Source organism: Triticum dicoccoides, chromosome 1B (genome assembly GCF_002162155.2).
Source record: "Triticum dicoccoides isolate Atlit2015 ecotype Zavitan chromosome 1B, WEW_v2.0, whole genome shotgun sequence".
Classification (NCBI taxonomy): domain Eukaryota; kingdom Viridiplantae; phylum Streptophyta; class Magnoliopsida; order Poales; family Poaceae; genus Triticum; species Triticum dicoccoides.
The window spans coordinates 255,735,219-255,752,169 of NC_041381.1; the positions used below are offsets into that span (position 1 = coordinate 255,735,219).

Here is a 16,951-nt window from a genome sequence, read left to right on the forward strand (position 1 = left end):
ACGTCCGCGAGCAGGTGCGCCGCCAGTGTCGGGCGTGCCTGGAAACCCAGGCCCGTAGCCGCGCCGAGGCCCGTCGCCGCGCCGAGGAGCGTCGCCGCGCCGAGGAGGGCGGCGTTATCGTCATCGACAGCGGCGATGAGGACGAGGCCGGGCCGTCAAGCGCTGTCGGCGACCCCTGCGAGGGTTGCAGCAGGGACCCCGGCGAGGCCTGCAGCAGGGTGCACGACGATGACGACGACGTCGATGGCGACTATACCCGCTTCTACAGGCTTCTCGGCATGTAAACGGTGCGGAGGCGATGGCAGCGGCAGCGGCTAGGCTTTTTAGTTTGTTTTTAGGTTATTTAGGCGTATTTCATACATGTTTCCAAGTTTTTTACAAATTTGGATGAAATATGGCCGAGTTCGTGTAAAAGTCGCCGAGTTTGCAAAAAGACTGAGACGTACTTCGCTGAACCCGCGGCGACCGTGGGCGCGTGGCTGAGAGCGAACCGAGCCCCAGAAGGCCGATCTAGCACCGGCATGCCCCATACCGCTCTTTTTTGGCGTCCTGGGGCGGAACGGTTGGAGATGCTCTTACGACCAGCCTCACTCCGTGCGTGTGCAACCGCCAGTCAACTCAGAACGTGGGGATTGCCGATCGTGCTGGGTTTGAACCTCGCCGAGTATAAGATCCCCCGAACCCTCAAAGATGCTCACTTCCTCTCCTCTCGCCTCCCGTCGCCTCTGTCGAATCCGGCGGCTGGAGTAGCTGCCGCCGCCTCTCAGACCGCAGGACCGTTGCCGACGTCGTCGGCACCGGACACGCCCTCTTCCGCCGAGGAAGTGTTAGTCTGCTCCACTCCACTCCCGTTTTTTCTCCACGTTGTTGCTGCATGCTATTTGGTTTTGATTGATCGATCTTGTAGGTGGAGGTGGTGGTCCTGGAGGGGGCCATCGTAGCATCGCGCAGGAGCTTGCGAGGTGCACTGCAGAGTCCAGCGTCGGCAACCTCTGCTCGGATCCGTTTCCTTGAGGTGGGTCAGTAGGTAATAGTAATCTGTGTATTCACTACTCCTAAATTTCAGTATCTGAGTGCATTCCTTGAGCTAGGTCGGTAGGCAATAGAAATTTGTGTACATAATTTGTACATTTTTTAGATACTACGTCTGGTTATTTACGAATTCTTGCCCTGTTTGTGTGTGTTAATTTGAGTGAAGTTTATGGATTTTCATGAGCTTTGTGTGAGTCATTTATACCAGCAAGCATGTAATTGCTTCATGTTATCACTCTTGTCTTACTGTGTCCTTGATGCTCCACAGGGGCGAAGCTACGTATAGCTACCCGGTGTCACTGGCACCAGGTGCAATTTGCATGCACTTATTAGCTTAGTGTGTAGGCCATTCAATTGTTTGATATGTAGGCATGTGTTCTTCTATATGGACACCGGGTAATTTTAAGTCTGGATCCGCCCCTGATGCTCCAGGGAGTTTGTAGACTGATTTCCTACCTGAGATGACTTTGATCAACCTTTTCTGTTAGATTAATTGTGTTGGCGCTACTGCTGTGGTTCTACGGCCATTTTGTGCTCAGTTTTTACCTCACATCTGTCTCCTGCATATGCTTTCTGAGTAATACATGAATGTGTTTGCTTGTGGTACACACCTTTTATACTGTGCATATATTTAATAGGCATTTGACCTCATATTTTTACTGCCACTCTTGGTGCACCAGTAGAAGAAATAGATTATGTGTACACTCTGGTATATCCTATGAGGTAGCATTTGTTATATTTTTTCGGATAGCTTCCAGGTTTGATTCTCCATTCTTGAACAAAAGGCAATTAGGCATTCCTCAGAGGTCCATTTCCAAAAGGCATGTATTTCTGTGATCTATATGTATACCTTTGTTCAGCTAGATATCTTCGTATTGTGAAATTAACTATCCAGTTTTGGACAATGACCAAACAAACACAGTTCACGTGAATGGAAACACACTCATGCATTTTTTGAAGTAATACTTTAGATCTCCAATAGGGAAATATTTTCATGCTTTGCGCTGCAAAGTGCATACTTCTACCGTTTTGTTCCTGGAACTTCATTTCTGAACTTAATTACTAAAGAATCGATCTGTTGAGTCATGGGACTATGCTATAATGTATTCCTTCTTAGATATATTTGCCATGGAATAGTTCTACACTATGCACTATTACTCATATTTGTTGGACACTTGGGATGATGGTCGTAATAGTTGATTCTTCTGCTAAAGTTTCAAGCATGTGTCGTGTGGTTCCAAAGGACCAATTACCAATGTGCATTGGTGACACCGCGAGAATGTCAGCTTTCATGTTACCTTTTTCAATTTAGACTTCTGATATTGATTTGGTGGACACTCAGCGTCAACGTTACTGTGCACACACTTGGTGAAGCATGGATTGCAATAATAATACAATTTGCTTAACTTGGCAGGTTGACAAACTGAAGGTCTTATCATCCTCCCTAACTAATTCATCCTCCAAGGCAGAGAAGCGTATTGTGGATCACAGGTGGAGCTTCCATACATTATTTCTATCTTGATTCTTTTGATGCCATTTTCATGTACTTTGCAAACATATCTTTCTTGTTCTATTTCGTAATAGGTACTACCGTTTTATGTGTAGTCCTATGGTTCCTTTTCTCATAATATAATCTTGTGGTTACTTTTTTCTTGTCATTTTTCGTGCTAATCTTGCTCCTACATATGCTTTCTGCCTAATACATGAATGTCTTCTGGTACACACCTTTTACAATGTAGAGAATTAATGTTGGTATCTTTATTATGTAGATGGCACCCGTTAAACTCCCAAGTGGACGTATGCGGACACCACAGAAACCCTGGCGACGTTCGGCAAACCTGCCATCTTCCTAACTATGACTTGCAACCCAAACTGGCCCGAGATACAGGACGCGCTACTTCCAGGCCAAAATTTGCAGGACCAACCAGACCTCGTGGCCCGAGTGTTTAGGTCCAAACTGGAGACGATGAAAGACATGATGACCAAGAAGCATATCCTAGGCGTCCTGAAGGGGGTAGAGTTTACCGAAAAAGGCTTTCACCCCGCTTTATAAATAAAGCAACCACCGAGCACAACGTTCACAAGGTATCAGACAAAACCCACAAACACACACAACGCCACCGCAGGCACCAGTCCAACACACCCTCACAAACACAAGGTTCAGCTGTGGGCACAGCACAACAAGCCCAACACACGCGCACAAGACAACACATAACGGTGGTGGCGGCGGGGAAGGGAAGATTTAATCCGGCTCTAGCGGTGGTGGGGGAAGCGGAGGAGTCAACCGAAGAGCCATCACGCGAAGCTGGGTGACGAAGGTGGTAGAGTTTCAGAAGAGGGGCCTCCCTGATGAGGATACAGACCCGGGGTAGGGTCATAGACCTGACCTATATGCCCTACCCAAGCTCACTACCCTAGAAGCAAAGAAGTCCAAGAGACAACAAAGAACCCCCGGTCGAAGGTGTCGAGTGCCATCCACTTGACCAATCATATCACTTGGGTACCCCTCCTACCTGAAGGCACTCTACCATACAAGGAATCACTCGACCTACTGAAGACCATGAGTCGCTCAGCACTGCAACGGTCAGGTGTTCACTCCTTAGTCTTTAAGATCATTAATAGCACTTATGGCTGGCGTTATCAGTAACACCCTGTCTTTATGTACATTGAACCTCTTGTAATGGAGGATGGCTGGGGTCCTGGCGCACTCTATATAAGCCACCCCCTTCCTCTGGCACAAGGGTTCGCACCCCCTGTAACACCACACACATATAATCCAGCCGACTGCCTCCGGGCACCGAGATGTAGGGCTTTTACTTCCACCGAGAAGGGCCTGAACTCGTAAACCTTGTGTGTACACCTTCACCATAGCTGAGATCTTGCCTCTCCATACCTACCCCCTTTTTACTGCCAGTCTTAGGACCACGACAGTTGGCGCCCACCGTGGGGCAGGTGTCTTAGCGACTTGTTGATGAAGTTGCAATTTTTCCGATCCCCATCATCATGGTTTCCGGCGGTGGATTGGCTGAGGGCCGCGAGATCCGTCTCGGTGCGCTCGTTTTTATCACCAACGACTCCGCCTGGCTTCAGGAAGCTCCCCTTGACGTTGAGGCGCTCCCCGTCCGAGGGGCGACGCACTTTTGCGCGTGCGTACATGGCGTCCTTCTCCGGCAGCCGTCGACCCAGTATCGGTCGGCTCCCATGGTGTCTTCTCTCCCCGCTGTTCGCCGCCGCAAGCGATTCGGTCGGTCGCGGCTTCAGTGGTGGATGAAACACGCGGTGGCTCGACATTCGGTCATCCATCAAGTTGCGGCAATCGAGCCCAATGAAACTCTCCACGGCCTATTCGACTGGCTCCGTTGAGACTGCATCCGAGTGCGATAGCAGCGACCCTGCGGCTGAAGTCTTGATGGTCGACGGACCACGTAGTCCGCCTGGTTTCCGCCGTGAAGATGGTGGGGATGGTGGCGGCGATGCGTCGCGCGCCCACGAGGAGTACCATCTCGAACCCCTCTCTTCGCAGCAGAGGAAAGAACTTCGTCGCCGCAACATGGATGCACTCCACACGCCCATCGTTGGAGGAACCCCAAGGCTCGGGCCTTGGAAGAGGTGCGCCTGGCAAATTTAGCTGAGCACACTCAATTGGAGAACCTCCAGCGCGCACTCGACGAGTGTGCTCGGGAGCGGATCCCTGAGTCCAGTCGACGATAGTTTTTTCCGCCTCCACCTAAGGTATACCGCACTCCGATCCAAAATCTCACAGCTGCGGCCCGAATAGCAGAGTCATTTTAGCCTTCCCAGTCAGAGGCTGGCAGAGGTCTGATGCAGATCCGGGCCTTACTCCGGGCAGTAGGAGAACATAACACAGCAGTGTCTCAGTCGCGGAATAGGATCCATAGCCGATCCGTGGTGGCGGACACAGTTTAGTCGGCCCACAACCCAAGATCGTCCCTGCGGCGTGAAGGTCGTGGGCAGTATGATCACCGACTCAACCGCGACAACCATCGTCGAGCGCCCACACCTCCTCCGAGGAGCGGATCATATGTGCCTCGGCAATACGATGACAGACGCCATCACAGTGGCGAGCGCAGAGTACCGGCCGACCCTAGAGAGACAGGCTTTGATGCGAGATCTATTCTTGTTCAAGGTCTAGTCAACCGTAACAGGGCACACAGGGAGGACCTTGACAGAAATCATCCGACTGGTAGCAGAGTTCATGTTTCGGGTCCAGAATGTTTCAGCAGAGCCATCAGGGTTGCAGTGTTTCCTCCCAAATGTTAAGCTTCATGCACTAGCCAACGCAACCAAAAGTCCGAACTGATGGAAAGGGCTAGTGCAATCCACATATACTGTAACACCCCCTCTCACGTGTGACGGGGAAGACAAGTTAACACGTGCAACCAGAAGAGAGCGACGACGCGTGAAACTCACGTATGACTCAAGAGGCCTCTACGTGGACACAAAGGGGGGCTATCAAACTCAAGACCTTAGCTCCGATACCATGATAAGCTTCATGCACTAGCCAACACAACCAAAAGTCCGAACTGATGGAAAGGGCTAGTACAATCCACATATACTGTAACACCAACTTCAGTTGGCGACTGGAGTCAGCAAGTTCACTAGAGAGTCCAATCCTGAAACTTGGCTTGACGATTACCGAGTGGCTGTGCAGATTGGTGGCGGTAATGATGAAGTGGCCATGAAACATCTTCCTCTGATGTTGGAAGGGTCAGCCAAAGCATGGTTGACTCAGTTAGCCCCTGGCAGTATATTCAGTTGGGAAGAGCTTGCCCGAGTGTTCGTCAGGATTTTTGAGGGCACTTGCAAGCGACCAGCTGGGTTAACAGAATTGTAACATTGCATACAGAAACCGAGTGAGACTCTAAGAGATTACATTCAGAGGTGGACCACTTTGCATCACACAGTGGAAAATGTATCTGAGCACCAAGCAGTGTGTGCCTTCAAGCAAGGCGTTAAATATCGAGAGCTGGTCCTGAAATTCGGTCGTACTGGAGATATGACCCTCACTCGGATGATGGAAATAGCCACTCGATACGCTAACGGAGAAGAAGAGGATCAACTCCACAGCGGAAAGAGTAAACCAGGCGGCCAGGACGCCGGGGGAGGCAATTTCAATCAGAAACATAAATGTAAGGCTGAACCTGCAGCGCCTGGTGAAATTGCGGCCGTAGTTCAAGCAAAGTTTAAAGGAAAACCTAAGGGGCCCTGGACCCCTAAGAAGGTAAAAGATCAAGCGGGAAATGATGTGTTGGATTTACCATGTCACACTCATACGAAGAAGGATGAAGAGGGCAATCTGATTTATCCTAAACACACCACTCGGCAATGTCGACTCCTGATCTAGCAGTTCCGAGAGAAACAACCCAGTGAGAAGGAGAAAGAGTCGGACAAAGACGAGGATGAAGAGGAAGATGATGGTTATCCCAAAGTCAATTCCATCCTGATGAGTTTTGCTGATGTTGAGAGCAAGAGTCGATTGAAAGTTATCAACAGAGAAGTGAATATGGTTGCTCCGGCAACGACTACCACATACCTGAAATGGTCACAAACAACCATCACATTCGACCAGTCTGATCACTCGACGCGTATAGCCATTCCTGGGAGGCAAGCGTTGGTGGTCGACCCAGTGGTCGAAGGCACTCGACTGACCAAAGTGCTAATGGATGGTGGTAGCGGTCTGAATATCCTTTATGCTGAAACCTTGAAGGGGATGGGCATTCCGATGTCCAAGCTTAGTGAAAGCAATATGAGTTTTCATGGCGTTATCCCTGGAAAGAAAGCCGAATCACTCGGCCAGATCGCCCTTGACGTGGTTTTCGGTGATTCCAAGAATTACCGCAAGGAAAAGTTGACATTCGAAGTAGTAGATTTCCAGAGTGCTTATCATGCTATTCTGGGTAGGCCTGCTTATGCACGTTTTATGGCTCGGCCATGTTATGTGTATCTCAAGCTGAAGATGCCCGGCCCCAGAGGAGTGATCACAGTCACTGGTAATCGGCAGAAGGCAAAAGAATGCTTCCAGAAGGGTTCTAAAATTGCCGATGCACAAATGGCAGCAGTTGAATTCCAAGAATATCAGAAGAATGCATATCCGAGTGATTTGCTCCGAGCTAAGAAGACTGCCACCAATTCTACGTTTCAGTCGTCTAGAGAAATGAAGCCGATTCATATCCACCCGACTGATCCCAATGCTGCACCGACTCATATCCCAACGACACTCGATAGCAAATAGGAAGAAGCGCTCATCCAGTTCCTCCGTGAGAACTGGGACATCTTTGCATGGAAACCTTCCGACATGCCGGGTGTACCCAGAGAACTGGCTGAGCACCGTTTGCGTGTCGATCCAAAGGCAAAACCTGTCAAAGAGCATCTTCGGCAGTCCGCCGTGAAGAAGAGAAAAGCAATTGGCGAGGAAGTGGCTCGGCTCCTAGCAGCAGAGTTCATCCGAGAGATCTACCACTCCGAGTGGCTTGCCAATGTGGTCATGGTCCCTGAGAATGACGATTCACTTCGTGTGTGCATCAATTTCAAGCATATCAGTCGGGCCTGCCCAAAAGATCATTTTCCTCTCCCCCGCATCGATCAGATTGTCGACTCGACTGCGGGGTGCGAGCGCTTGTCTTTTCTAGATGCATATTCCGGGTATCATCAGATCCGACTGTATGGTCCCGATGAAATAAAAACAGCTTTCATCACCCCATTCGGGTGCTTTTGTTATGTCACCATGCCATTTGGTCTCAAAAATGCTGGCGCCACATTCATGAGGATGATTCAAAAGTGCCTGCTCACTCAAATCAGTCGGAATGTGGAAGCATACATGGATGACAATGTGGTCAAGTCGCGTAAGGGTTCCGACCTACTGACCGACCTCGCAAAAAACTTTGCCAACATGAGAAGGTATGATATCAAGCTTAATCCGTCGAAGTGCACATTTGGAGTCCCGGGTGGAAAACTACTCGGTTTCCTCGTTTCCGAACAGGGGATCGACGCGAACCCGGTGAAAGTCGATGCCATCCTCCGAATGAAATGCCATGTGCGTGTGCATGACGTTCAGAAGCTTACTGGTTGTTTGGCCGCCTTGAGTCGATTCATTTCTCGTCTCGGTGAAAAGGCCTTACCTCTTTACCGATTGATGAAGAAATCTGATAAGTTCAAGTGGACTGATGAAGCTGACGCAGTGTTTGCAGAGCTCAAAGCCCTGCTTTCCACCCAGCCGGTGCTTGCTGCACCAATCAGCAAAGAGCCTTTACTGCTTTACATTGCAGCCACTGGACAAGTTGTCAGTACAGTACTCACAGTCGAGCGGGAAGAAGATGGAAAAGCCTATAAAGTTCAGCGCCCAGTGTATTATCTTTCTGAAGTTTTGACTCCATCAGAGATATCCGCATTGTCAGAAGCTTGTTTATGGAATTTACATGACCATGAAGAAGGTTACACATTATTTCTCTGATCACTCCATTACAGTCGTCAGCGATGCACCATCATCTAAAATTCTGAATAACAGAGATGCAATTGGTCGAGTGGCAAAATGGGCGATTGAACTCCTTCCATTGGATATCAAGTTTGAGGCAAAGAAAGCTATCAAGTCCCAGGCAATTGCAGATTTCCTTGCCGAGTGGATTGAGCAGCAACTGCCGACTCAAGTTCACTCGGAGCATTGGACCATGTTCTTCGATGGATCCAAGATGCTGAATGGTTCCGGTGCTGGGGTAGTTATTGGGATCCCCCCGTGGAGACAAGCTCAGCTACGTTCTCCAGAATCATTTTGATTCCTCCAACAATGAAGCTGAATATGAAGCACTTTTATACGGGTTGCTTATGGCCATTTCACTCGGCGTCTGTCGCCTCATGGTCTATGGCGACTCGGATTTGGTGGTTAATCAAGTAACGAAAGAGTGGGATGTCAGGAGCCCAGCTATGACTCGTTATTGCAACGCGGTAAGAAAGTTGGAAAAGAAGTTTGAGGGGTTGGAGCTTCATCATATACCCCGACTGAAAAATCAAGCTGCAGATGAATTGGCAAAGATAGGATCCAAGAGAGAGACCATTCCCAGCAATGTGTTTTTGGAACATATTCACTCGCCTTCAGTTCAGGAAGATCCTTTCACTGAAGAGCCCCCACAGCCTAAGAGTGCCACAGATCCGACTGAAGTCGAAGTCCCAGCCGTGGTCGACTTGATCATGGAGGTTTTGGTCATCACTCCTGACTGGACAATGCCTTACATTGCATACATTCTTAAGAAAGAACTCCCGGAGGGTGAAGAAGAGGCTCGACAGATCGTCCGACGATCCAAAGCCTTTACTGTGATAAGAGGATAGTTGTTCAGAGAAAGTGTAATTGGAGTCAGCCAGAAATTACCAGTACTAGCAGCAGACAGTTGCCAAAGGGGAATAACTAAAAACTCTTGCCCGATCTCTATCCACTATTACCAGTAGACACTAGACAGTAACAATCGCTTGCCCTCTTTTGCATTCATCGCCTCATCTTTCATCACTAAGCGAACAACTTTTTAAACCAGGCATCAAAAGTTCAAAACACATCAGAACATTAATGCAAATGATACCAAGATCAAAGTCTACATGCTACATTAAGTAGAGGGCAATAGCAGCTCCGCGAGATGCGGATCTCCACCCGCCAGCGCCTGACCTTAGCGTCGGGGTGGTCCGCTCCGGTGCCGGTCGGATCTGGATCACGATTTTCTTGCCTCCGTGCAGATGACGGAGGTGAGGACTCCTCGACGGCCGAGACCTCCGAGGCATCGCGCCGGCGTAAGACTGACGAGGAGCTGGCCGCCGAGTTGTGGGCCGACATTGGGTATCCTACATCAGCCTCACGAGTATGGGAGAGACCGTCTTCTAGGCGAGGATCTGCTCAGAAGGATTGTGCACAAGAGGTAAACGGTTCTTCGACCTCGCCGGCAATTCATTCGCGGGGGTCGCCGCCGGCTGCATGCCGGCTCGTGAGGGCTCCGGCTATATCTAGGCGTCTGGTACGGCCCTGGATCGGACCTCTCCCTGCCCCTAGAGTCTCTCCCTCTCGTACTCTGGGAGATGCCATGCCCTCGGCCGGCTTGGCGAGGACGGCGGTGATCACGCCGACGGCGCCTCCGATGTTTCCTGCGACGGGCATTTCGCCGGACGAGTCGGGGTGGTCGATGGGCCTGGGCCCTCACCCAATCTCAGGTGCGTCACATCCGAACCGTTCTTTACGCATGGTTAATCTCAACCGTTGGTTGTTTCATATGTGGAACAGGGACACTCCTCGCAGAAACCCTAATCTTCCTCGATCCTTCATGGCTGCCGTCTGCTCGGGGATGGGTCGCGACGCGTCCGCGCCGCCGGGCTCTGGGCAGGTCCGACCTGCAGCCGCCGCGCCGATGCCCTCGGACGCCTCCTCGTCTAGTGGCACCCTTGGCTTCGCACCTGGGGTGTTCCCCCCGGTGATACCTTCTTCCTCCGCTCAAAGTGTCATGCCGAACCTTCCCCAACAGACTCCAGCACCGGGGCAGCAGCAACAACAGACGTATCAAATGCCGCAGCAGTTCTTTCAGCAGCAACCGATGTATCATGCGCCGCCAGGGTACATGCAACAAATGGTGCCGGTGTACTCATATCAACTAGCCGGCCCTTTCTTGCAACAGAGCCATGGTCACCCCACTGCTGTCCAGCCAATGGCCTTTAACGCTGATCTGGCAAACTCGGCGGCCGGAGTTCAGACAGGGAATATCCGTCCTAGGAAACCGAAGGGAGGAAAAGGAAATCGGCCTAAGAACTGTGCGGGAAACGCCCCGATCATCGCTGCTCCACTCACCTTGCCCTATCATGGCGTACAAGGTGCTCCGGCTTTTGTCTCGGGGCCTCTTGTGACTGCTGCTCCTCTTATGGCACCGGCTCAACAACAACATGATGTGGCTCAGGCGGCACCTGCTCCCGGGGTGAACACGGTAATGACCAAGGTTATGGTGTACCAAGTGTCAGTCGGCCGGACATGTGGCTTTAGATTGTGAAACACAGCAGTATTGTTTCATCTGTAACAGGGCGAACCATCCGATGACTACTCGGCGGTGTCCAGCTCTCAAGATGCCGAAGCCGGCGGCGATGCCATGGGACTGAGAGCATGGCCTTCTTTCAGATGCCTGACAATGTTTGCAGGGCAGACCTCGCACCACAATCCTCCCCAACGGCTCTTGTTTCGATCTCGGGAGGCTCTATCTCTTCGAGCATTGTGGAGGCGGAGGTTGCTAAGATCGCTCAATATCAGCAACAGTGGACGTGGGAGGCTATCCCTCATGGCCAGAATGCTTTTATCATGTCTTTTCCCAGTGACGAGGTGCTCCTGAGAGTTACTAGTTTCACTGTCTTCATCAATTCGCATAAAGTCACTTTGGAGTTCAAGGCTTGTCATTCCGAGGAGATTCCGAATCGTTTTGAGCTTATTCCAGTTTGGGTGCATGTACACGGAGTTCCTCACGCTCTCCGACATTTCTTGGGTCTCTGGGCAGTTGGCTCTGTTATTGGCGCCACTCTTGACGTCGACCTCCTTTGCTTGCGCCGCCGTGGTGTTGAGAGGATTCAGGTTGGCGTGCTTAATCTTGATGCTTTTAAGATGAGCCCTGTCAACTCCCTCTCGTCGGATGTGGTTGTTCAGAAGAAGGGCTATGAATTTTGGTACACTCTGGAAGATGATGATTTCCGTGTGGACGCTGATTTTGTGCCTCGCGTTTGGGAGCATGGCGATGATACGGAAGGGGACAAGGAGCAGGATCGAGAGGACACTTCAAGGGCTGATGACAAGAGCAAGAGGCCGAAAGCGTCTTCGTCGTCAGCTAACACGGCGACATCATCTTCCTTGGGAGGAGTGGTTCCGATGCAAATCACCTCTTCCACGACCGTTCCTGCCAGTACACATCCATGCTTGGCATCGCGGCCTTTGTCGGGGGACCCGCCAGCGGCAACGGAGCTCGTGCCGCCCCAGAACCCTCCCTCGCTTGCCAGCTCTGCACCGCCTCCACCACCTCAACCGGATGCTTCGCCCATGTCAGCTATTCAGACATGGGTTGATGGGCCTGCGGCGCCCTTGGCGATGGGATCACCGTTGGAGGCTGCTTTGGAGCATCTAACGACACCGACATCGGCTTCTTCTCGGTCTTCTGGTCGTCAGGGTGTGATTTTCTCCCCGGCGGTGCGTGCAGATCATGACATGGCCTTGGCGACGCTTCGGGTGCTGTCTCCTACGCGCCGTCGCAGTACGAGGAGGCTGCTCCTACGAACGCTGTCATGGAGGATGAGCTGCAGCTTTCAGGTCTCCCGCAACGTCGACGGGGCCGGTGCTGTCTCCTGCGTCGCCGCCGCGGGATGAGGAGGCTGCTCCTTGTATCGCTGTTATGGAGGATGAGCTGCAGCGTTCTAGGTCTCCCGCTGCTACGCCGGAGCCGTCTACACCACCTTTATGGCCCTCTGGGATGCGGGTTGCTTCGGAGTTTACTACTTCACCGCCTAGACGTAGCGGCCGCCATGTTGTTGGGGCTGATGGGGCCTCTGCCACTGATGAGGATTCCATGCAGAGGGCCATGCGTAGAACGGCATCGCGGAACCTCGACTTTGATGGTACGTTTCCTTGCAAATCATTTCTATCTTTTGATAAAGCCAAAATGTCTTCAAATATTGCTAGCCTTGGTATTTCATTAGGTAGAAATGATGCACTAGTTGATTTCTCAGTTACAACTCTTAAGGAAATGGAGTTCGACCGGCTTACGGTTGCTCCTAGAACGCTTCTGACGGTGGATCCACTAGTATCAGATGAGGAGGATGAGGAGTCCGATGCCAACCATGAAGGCAGACTCCTCTCTCATCTGGTCAATGATACTACAGAGGTAGACTTTGAAGATACCATGCGTGATACGATGCTTTGTGAGCTCGTTGCATCGGTACGTAAGAACAAGTCTAACTCTGGTAGTAAAAAGGGTCGCCCTAAGAAGAAGACCAAAGTATCCAAACGTAATAAAGTTTCTCCATGAAAGGAATGTTTTGGAATAGCAGAGGTCTTGGTGACTTGGCTAAGTACAAACATATTTCCGATTGTGTTAGGGATCATGCCCTCGACTTCGTGGCAATCTCTGAGTGTAGTAAGTGTGACTTTCCAACGCGTGATTTGGACCATTTTTCATGTGGCAAAGATTACGAATGGCATATCCTGCCGCCTTCAGGGAGGTCCGGAGGTATTCTTTTAGGAATACACTCCACTTACTTGGAACTTCTTTCAACTTCAAAAGGGGAGTATCATATTAAATTCCACCTTAGAAACAAATCCGATAATTTCATTTGGAGCTTGGTTGCCGTATATGGTGCTGCTCAAGATGAATTTAAAGCGGCCTTCCTCAAAGAACTTGTCAATACCTGCAGAGAAAATCCTCACCCCATGCTACTTGGGGGGACTTCAATATTTTCCGATACCAGCAGGTTAAAAACAATGATAGGTTCGACACTCGATGGCCGTTTCTTTTTAATGCTGTCATTGACAGTCTTGATTTGCGGGAACTCTCTCTCTCGGGGCGCCAATTTACCTGGGCCAATAATAGATCTATCCCGACGTTCGAAAAACTTGATCGGGTGCTAGTCACCACAGACTGGGAATTTAAATATCCATTAGCATCAGTGCGGGCTTTGGAGAGAATTGAGGCCTTATCGGATCATGCTCCATTGCTTACTGATTTTGGTCAAGCAGCACCCACTTCGAACCGCCATCAGTTTAAATTTGAACTGGGGTGGCTCACTAGAGAGGGTTTCCCTGAATTGGTTAAAAAGGTGTGGCAACGCCCAACACGGGGTGATACACCAATTCAACGTTGGAATAATCGCATTCGTGCGTTGCACCAATTCCTCCACGGATGGGCTAAACACACCGCTAGGATTTATAAGAAAGAGAAGTTGCGACTATCTGTCTTGATCGACTCCTTAGATAAGATCGCGGAAGTGAGGCTTCTATCTGCGGCTGAGATTGAGCAAAAAAGTCATCTCAATGAGCAGCTAGCCCGTCTCTTACGCGAAGAGGAAATCAAATGGTACCAACGGTGCAAGAGCGACTCGTTGGTACTTGGGGATGATAACACGAAGTACTTTCAAACGTTAGCCAATGGCAGACATAGAAAGAAACGAATATTCACCCTTGATCAGGACGAGGGTCGCATTGAGGGGGACGCTCCGCTCAAGGACTTTATTACAAAATACTATAAAGACTTGTTTGGTCCTTCCTCGGAAACTATGCTGGAGATGGATGAGTCTATTTGTCATGACATCCAGCAAGTTTTCGCTGCGAAAAATGAATTCCTAACCTCTGCTTTCACTGAGGAGGAAATACGGACTGCGATTTTTCAAATGAAACACAACAAATCTCCGGGACCGGACGGTTTTCCGGCGGAGTTTTATCAATTTTTTTGGGATATGTTAAAGTCTGACCTGGTTCAATTGTTTAATGAACTGCATGCTCATAGACTAGACATCTCCAGACTCAATTTTGGTGAAATTATCCTTTTACCAAAGATAAAGGATGCCAATCGGATTCAACAATATAGACCGATTTGCTTATTAAACGTGAGCTTTAAAATTTTCACCAAGGTCGCGACTAACCGGCTGAATGGGGTCGCAGACCATGTAGTCAAACCAACACAAACAGCTTTCATGCAAGGACGGAACATCTTAGACGGTGTTGCTGTCCTACATGAAACTGTTCATGAGCTCCACCGTAAAAAGTTGAATGGGGTCATCTTTAAGATTGACTTCGAGAAAGCTTATGATAAGGTGAAGTGGCCTTTTTTGCTTCAAACTCTTCATATGAAAGGGTTTTCCGATACTTGGTGCCGATGGGTTGAGAACTTTGTGTCTGGAGGTAGCGTGGCTATCAAGGTGAACGATGACGTAGGCAATTATTTCCAGACTAGGAAGGGGCTACGCCAAGGCGACCCCACATCACCTATCCTTTTCAACATCGTGGCTGATATGCTAGTTACTCTCATTGAGAGGGCCAAGCTAGCTGGTCAAATCACCAGGGTCATTCCTCATCTAGTAGAAGGAGGCCTGTCAATCTTACAGTATGCGGATGACACCATTTTGTTTTTGAATCACGACCTACAAAAGGCTAGAAACCTCAAATTGTTATTATGTGCTTTTGAGGATCTTTCTGGCCTTAAGATAAACTTTCATAAGAGTGAACTTTTCTGCTTTGGCGAAGCCGCAGAAACTTCACAAGAATATGCTGATATTTTTGGATGCCAACTAGGCCAATTTCTGATTCGATATCTAGGTATTCCTATTCATTATCGGCGTTTGACAATCGCTGAATGGAAACATGTTGAAGAGAGACTGGAGAAATGGTTGGCGAGCTGGAAGGCCAAACTCTTGTCCTATGGGGGCCGACTAGTTCTGATCAATTCGGTTCTTACCAACATGGTCCTTTACATGCTATCTTTTTTTCATCTGCCAAAAGGTGTTCTCCAACGCCTTGATTATTTTAGATCAAGGTTTTTTTGGCAGAGTGACAATGAAAAAAGAAATATCGCTTGGCTAGGTGGAATATATTATGTCGTCCTAAAAGCCAAGGGGGACTTGGAATCCAGGATCTTGAGATCAAAAACATTGCATTGCTCAGCAAATGGGTATACAGATTACTCACTAAGGATGGTGTTTGGCAGGAGATCATTCGTAATAAATACGTTGGGTCCAAAGCAATCTCCCAGGTCTACTGGAAACCAGGTGACTCTCATTTTTGGAGTGGGGTTATGAAAGCTAAAGAATTCTTTTTCCAATTTGGCACTTTCTCGGTTAGGGACGGCTCCCAGATTCGATTCTGGGAAGACACCTGGCTCGGGACTACTCCTCTAAATGTGCACCCAAGCTTATATCGGATAGTTAGACATAAGTTTGTCACGATTAAGCAGGTATTGGGACAAGAACACCCGGATATTTCTTTTCGCAGAACGATTTCTGGACCTCGTCTGACTGCATGGAACGATTTGCTGACTCGTTTGGGAGCTGTCCAACTGTCGGCTGAATCGGACATCTTTAAATGGAACCTGCATCTGAATGGAAGATTTTCGGTTAAATCCATGTATGATGCATTGGTTCATAACGAGGTTCCATCTGATAATAGAAAATTGTGGAAGCTTAAGATTCCTCTAAAAGTGAAAATTTTCCTATGGTTTCTCAACAAAGGAGTTATCTTAACTAGGGACAATCTAGCTCGACGAAACTGGCAAGGCTGCAAAAAATGTGTTTTCTGCAATCATAATGAATCCATTAAACACCTATTTTTTGATTGCAAGTTTGCTAGATCGGTATGGGCAATAGTCCAAATTGCTTCGAATCTATATCCTCCATGCAGCGTATGGAATATGTTCGTCAAATGGTTGAGGGGAATAGATAAACAATTGTCTAAGCACATTCTTGCGGGGGCGGCTGCCTTATGTTGGGCGTTGTGGCTCACCAGGAATGATATTGTTTTTAATCATAAAAGTGTTTCATCTCCTATGCAGGTAATTCATATATGCTTGCGATGGCTCCGTATGTGGTCTATCCTGCAGAGGCCGGAGGACAGAGACCTTTTTATGATGGCTTCTACCCGGTTGGAGTGCTCGGCCAGGGACATTTTTTACCCCCATGGATGGCGGTGTGACCTTCGGATTGGACCGGCATCACCTTAGGCCTCTTTTATCTTTTTTCGCTACTGCTGGCGTTTTTTGCCTTTTTTTTTTTGACTTCTAGTACTTTGAAACTTTGGCTGTGTGCATCTAGCTATGCAGAGGCCGGGTGATCTTTGATGCGGTTGTATCAACTCGATATTTCAATTCAATGAAAAGCCCTTTATCGAAAAAGTCATGCCAAGATATCCAGATTACAGTTCACA

The 16,951-nt window shown here is 49.2% G+C and overlaps 1 protein-coding gene and 1 long non-coding RNA gene across 2 annotated transcripts; both read left to right on the top strand.

Annotated features, from left to right (window-relative positions):
- Positions 1-383: 383 nt before the first annotated feature.
- On the top strand, positions 384-3,711 carry LOC119330577. The gene is made up of 4 exons (XR_005160163.1): positions 384-826; positions 908-1,015; positions 2,447-2,523; positions 2,802-3,711. It is a non-coding gene; the product is annotated as an uncharacterized LOC119330577 (long non-coding RNA).
- An 8,585-nt stretch (positions 3,712-12,296) lies between these two features.
- On the top strand, positions 12,297-16,904 carry LOC119330565. The gene is made up of 2 exons (XM_037603681.1): positions 12,297-12,660; positions 16,581-16,904. The coding sequence occupies exons 1-2, from the start codon at positions 12,438-12,440 to the stop codon at positions 16,718-16,720; spliced, it is 363 nt and encodes a 120-aa protein (XP_037459578.1). The 5' UTR covers positions 12,297-12,437; the 3' UTR covers positions 16,721-16,904.
- The last annotated feature ends 47 nt before the right edge of the window (positions 16,905-16,951 follow it).

What these genes read in the sequence shown, in the direction of transcription:
- LOC119330565 (XM_037603681.1), top strand. Translation starts at nt 12,438, where the DNA reads ATGGAGGATGAGCTGCAGCGTTCTAGGTCTCCCGCTGCTACGCCGGAG. An exon ending in GCGGAACCTCGACTTTGATG is followed by an intron (nt 12,661 to 16,580) that starts GTACGTTTCCTT and finishes TCTCCTATGCAG; the next exon opens with GTAATTCATATATGCTTGCG.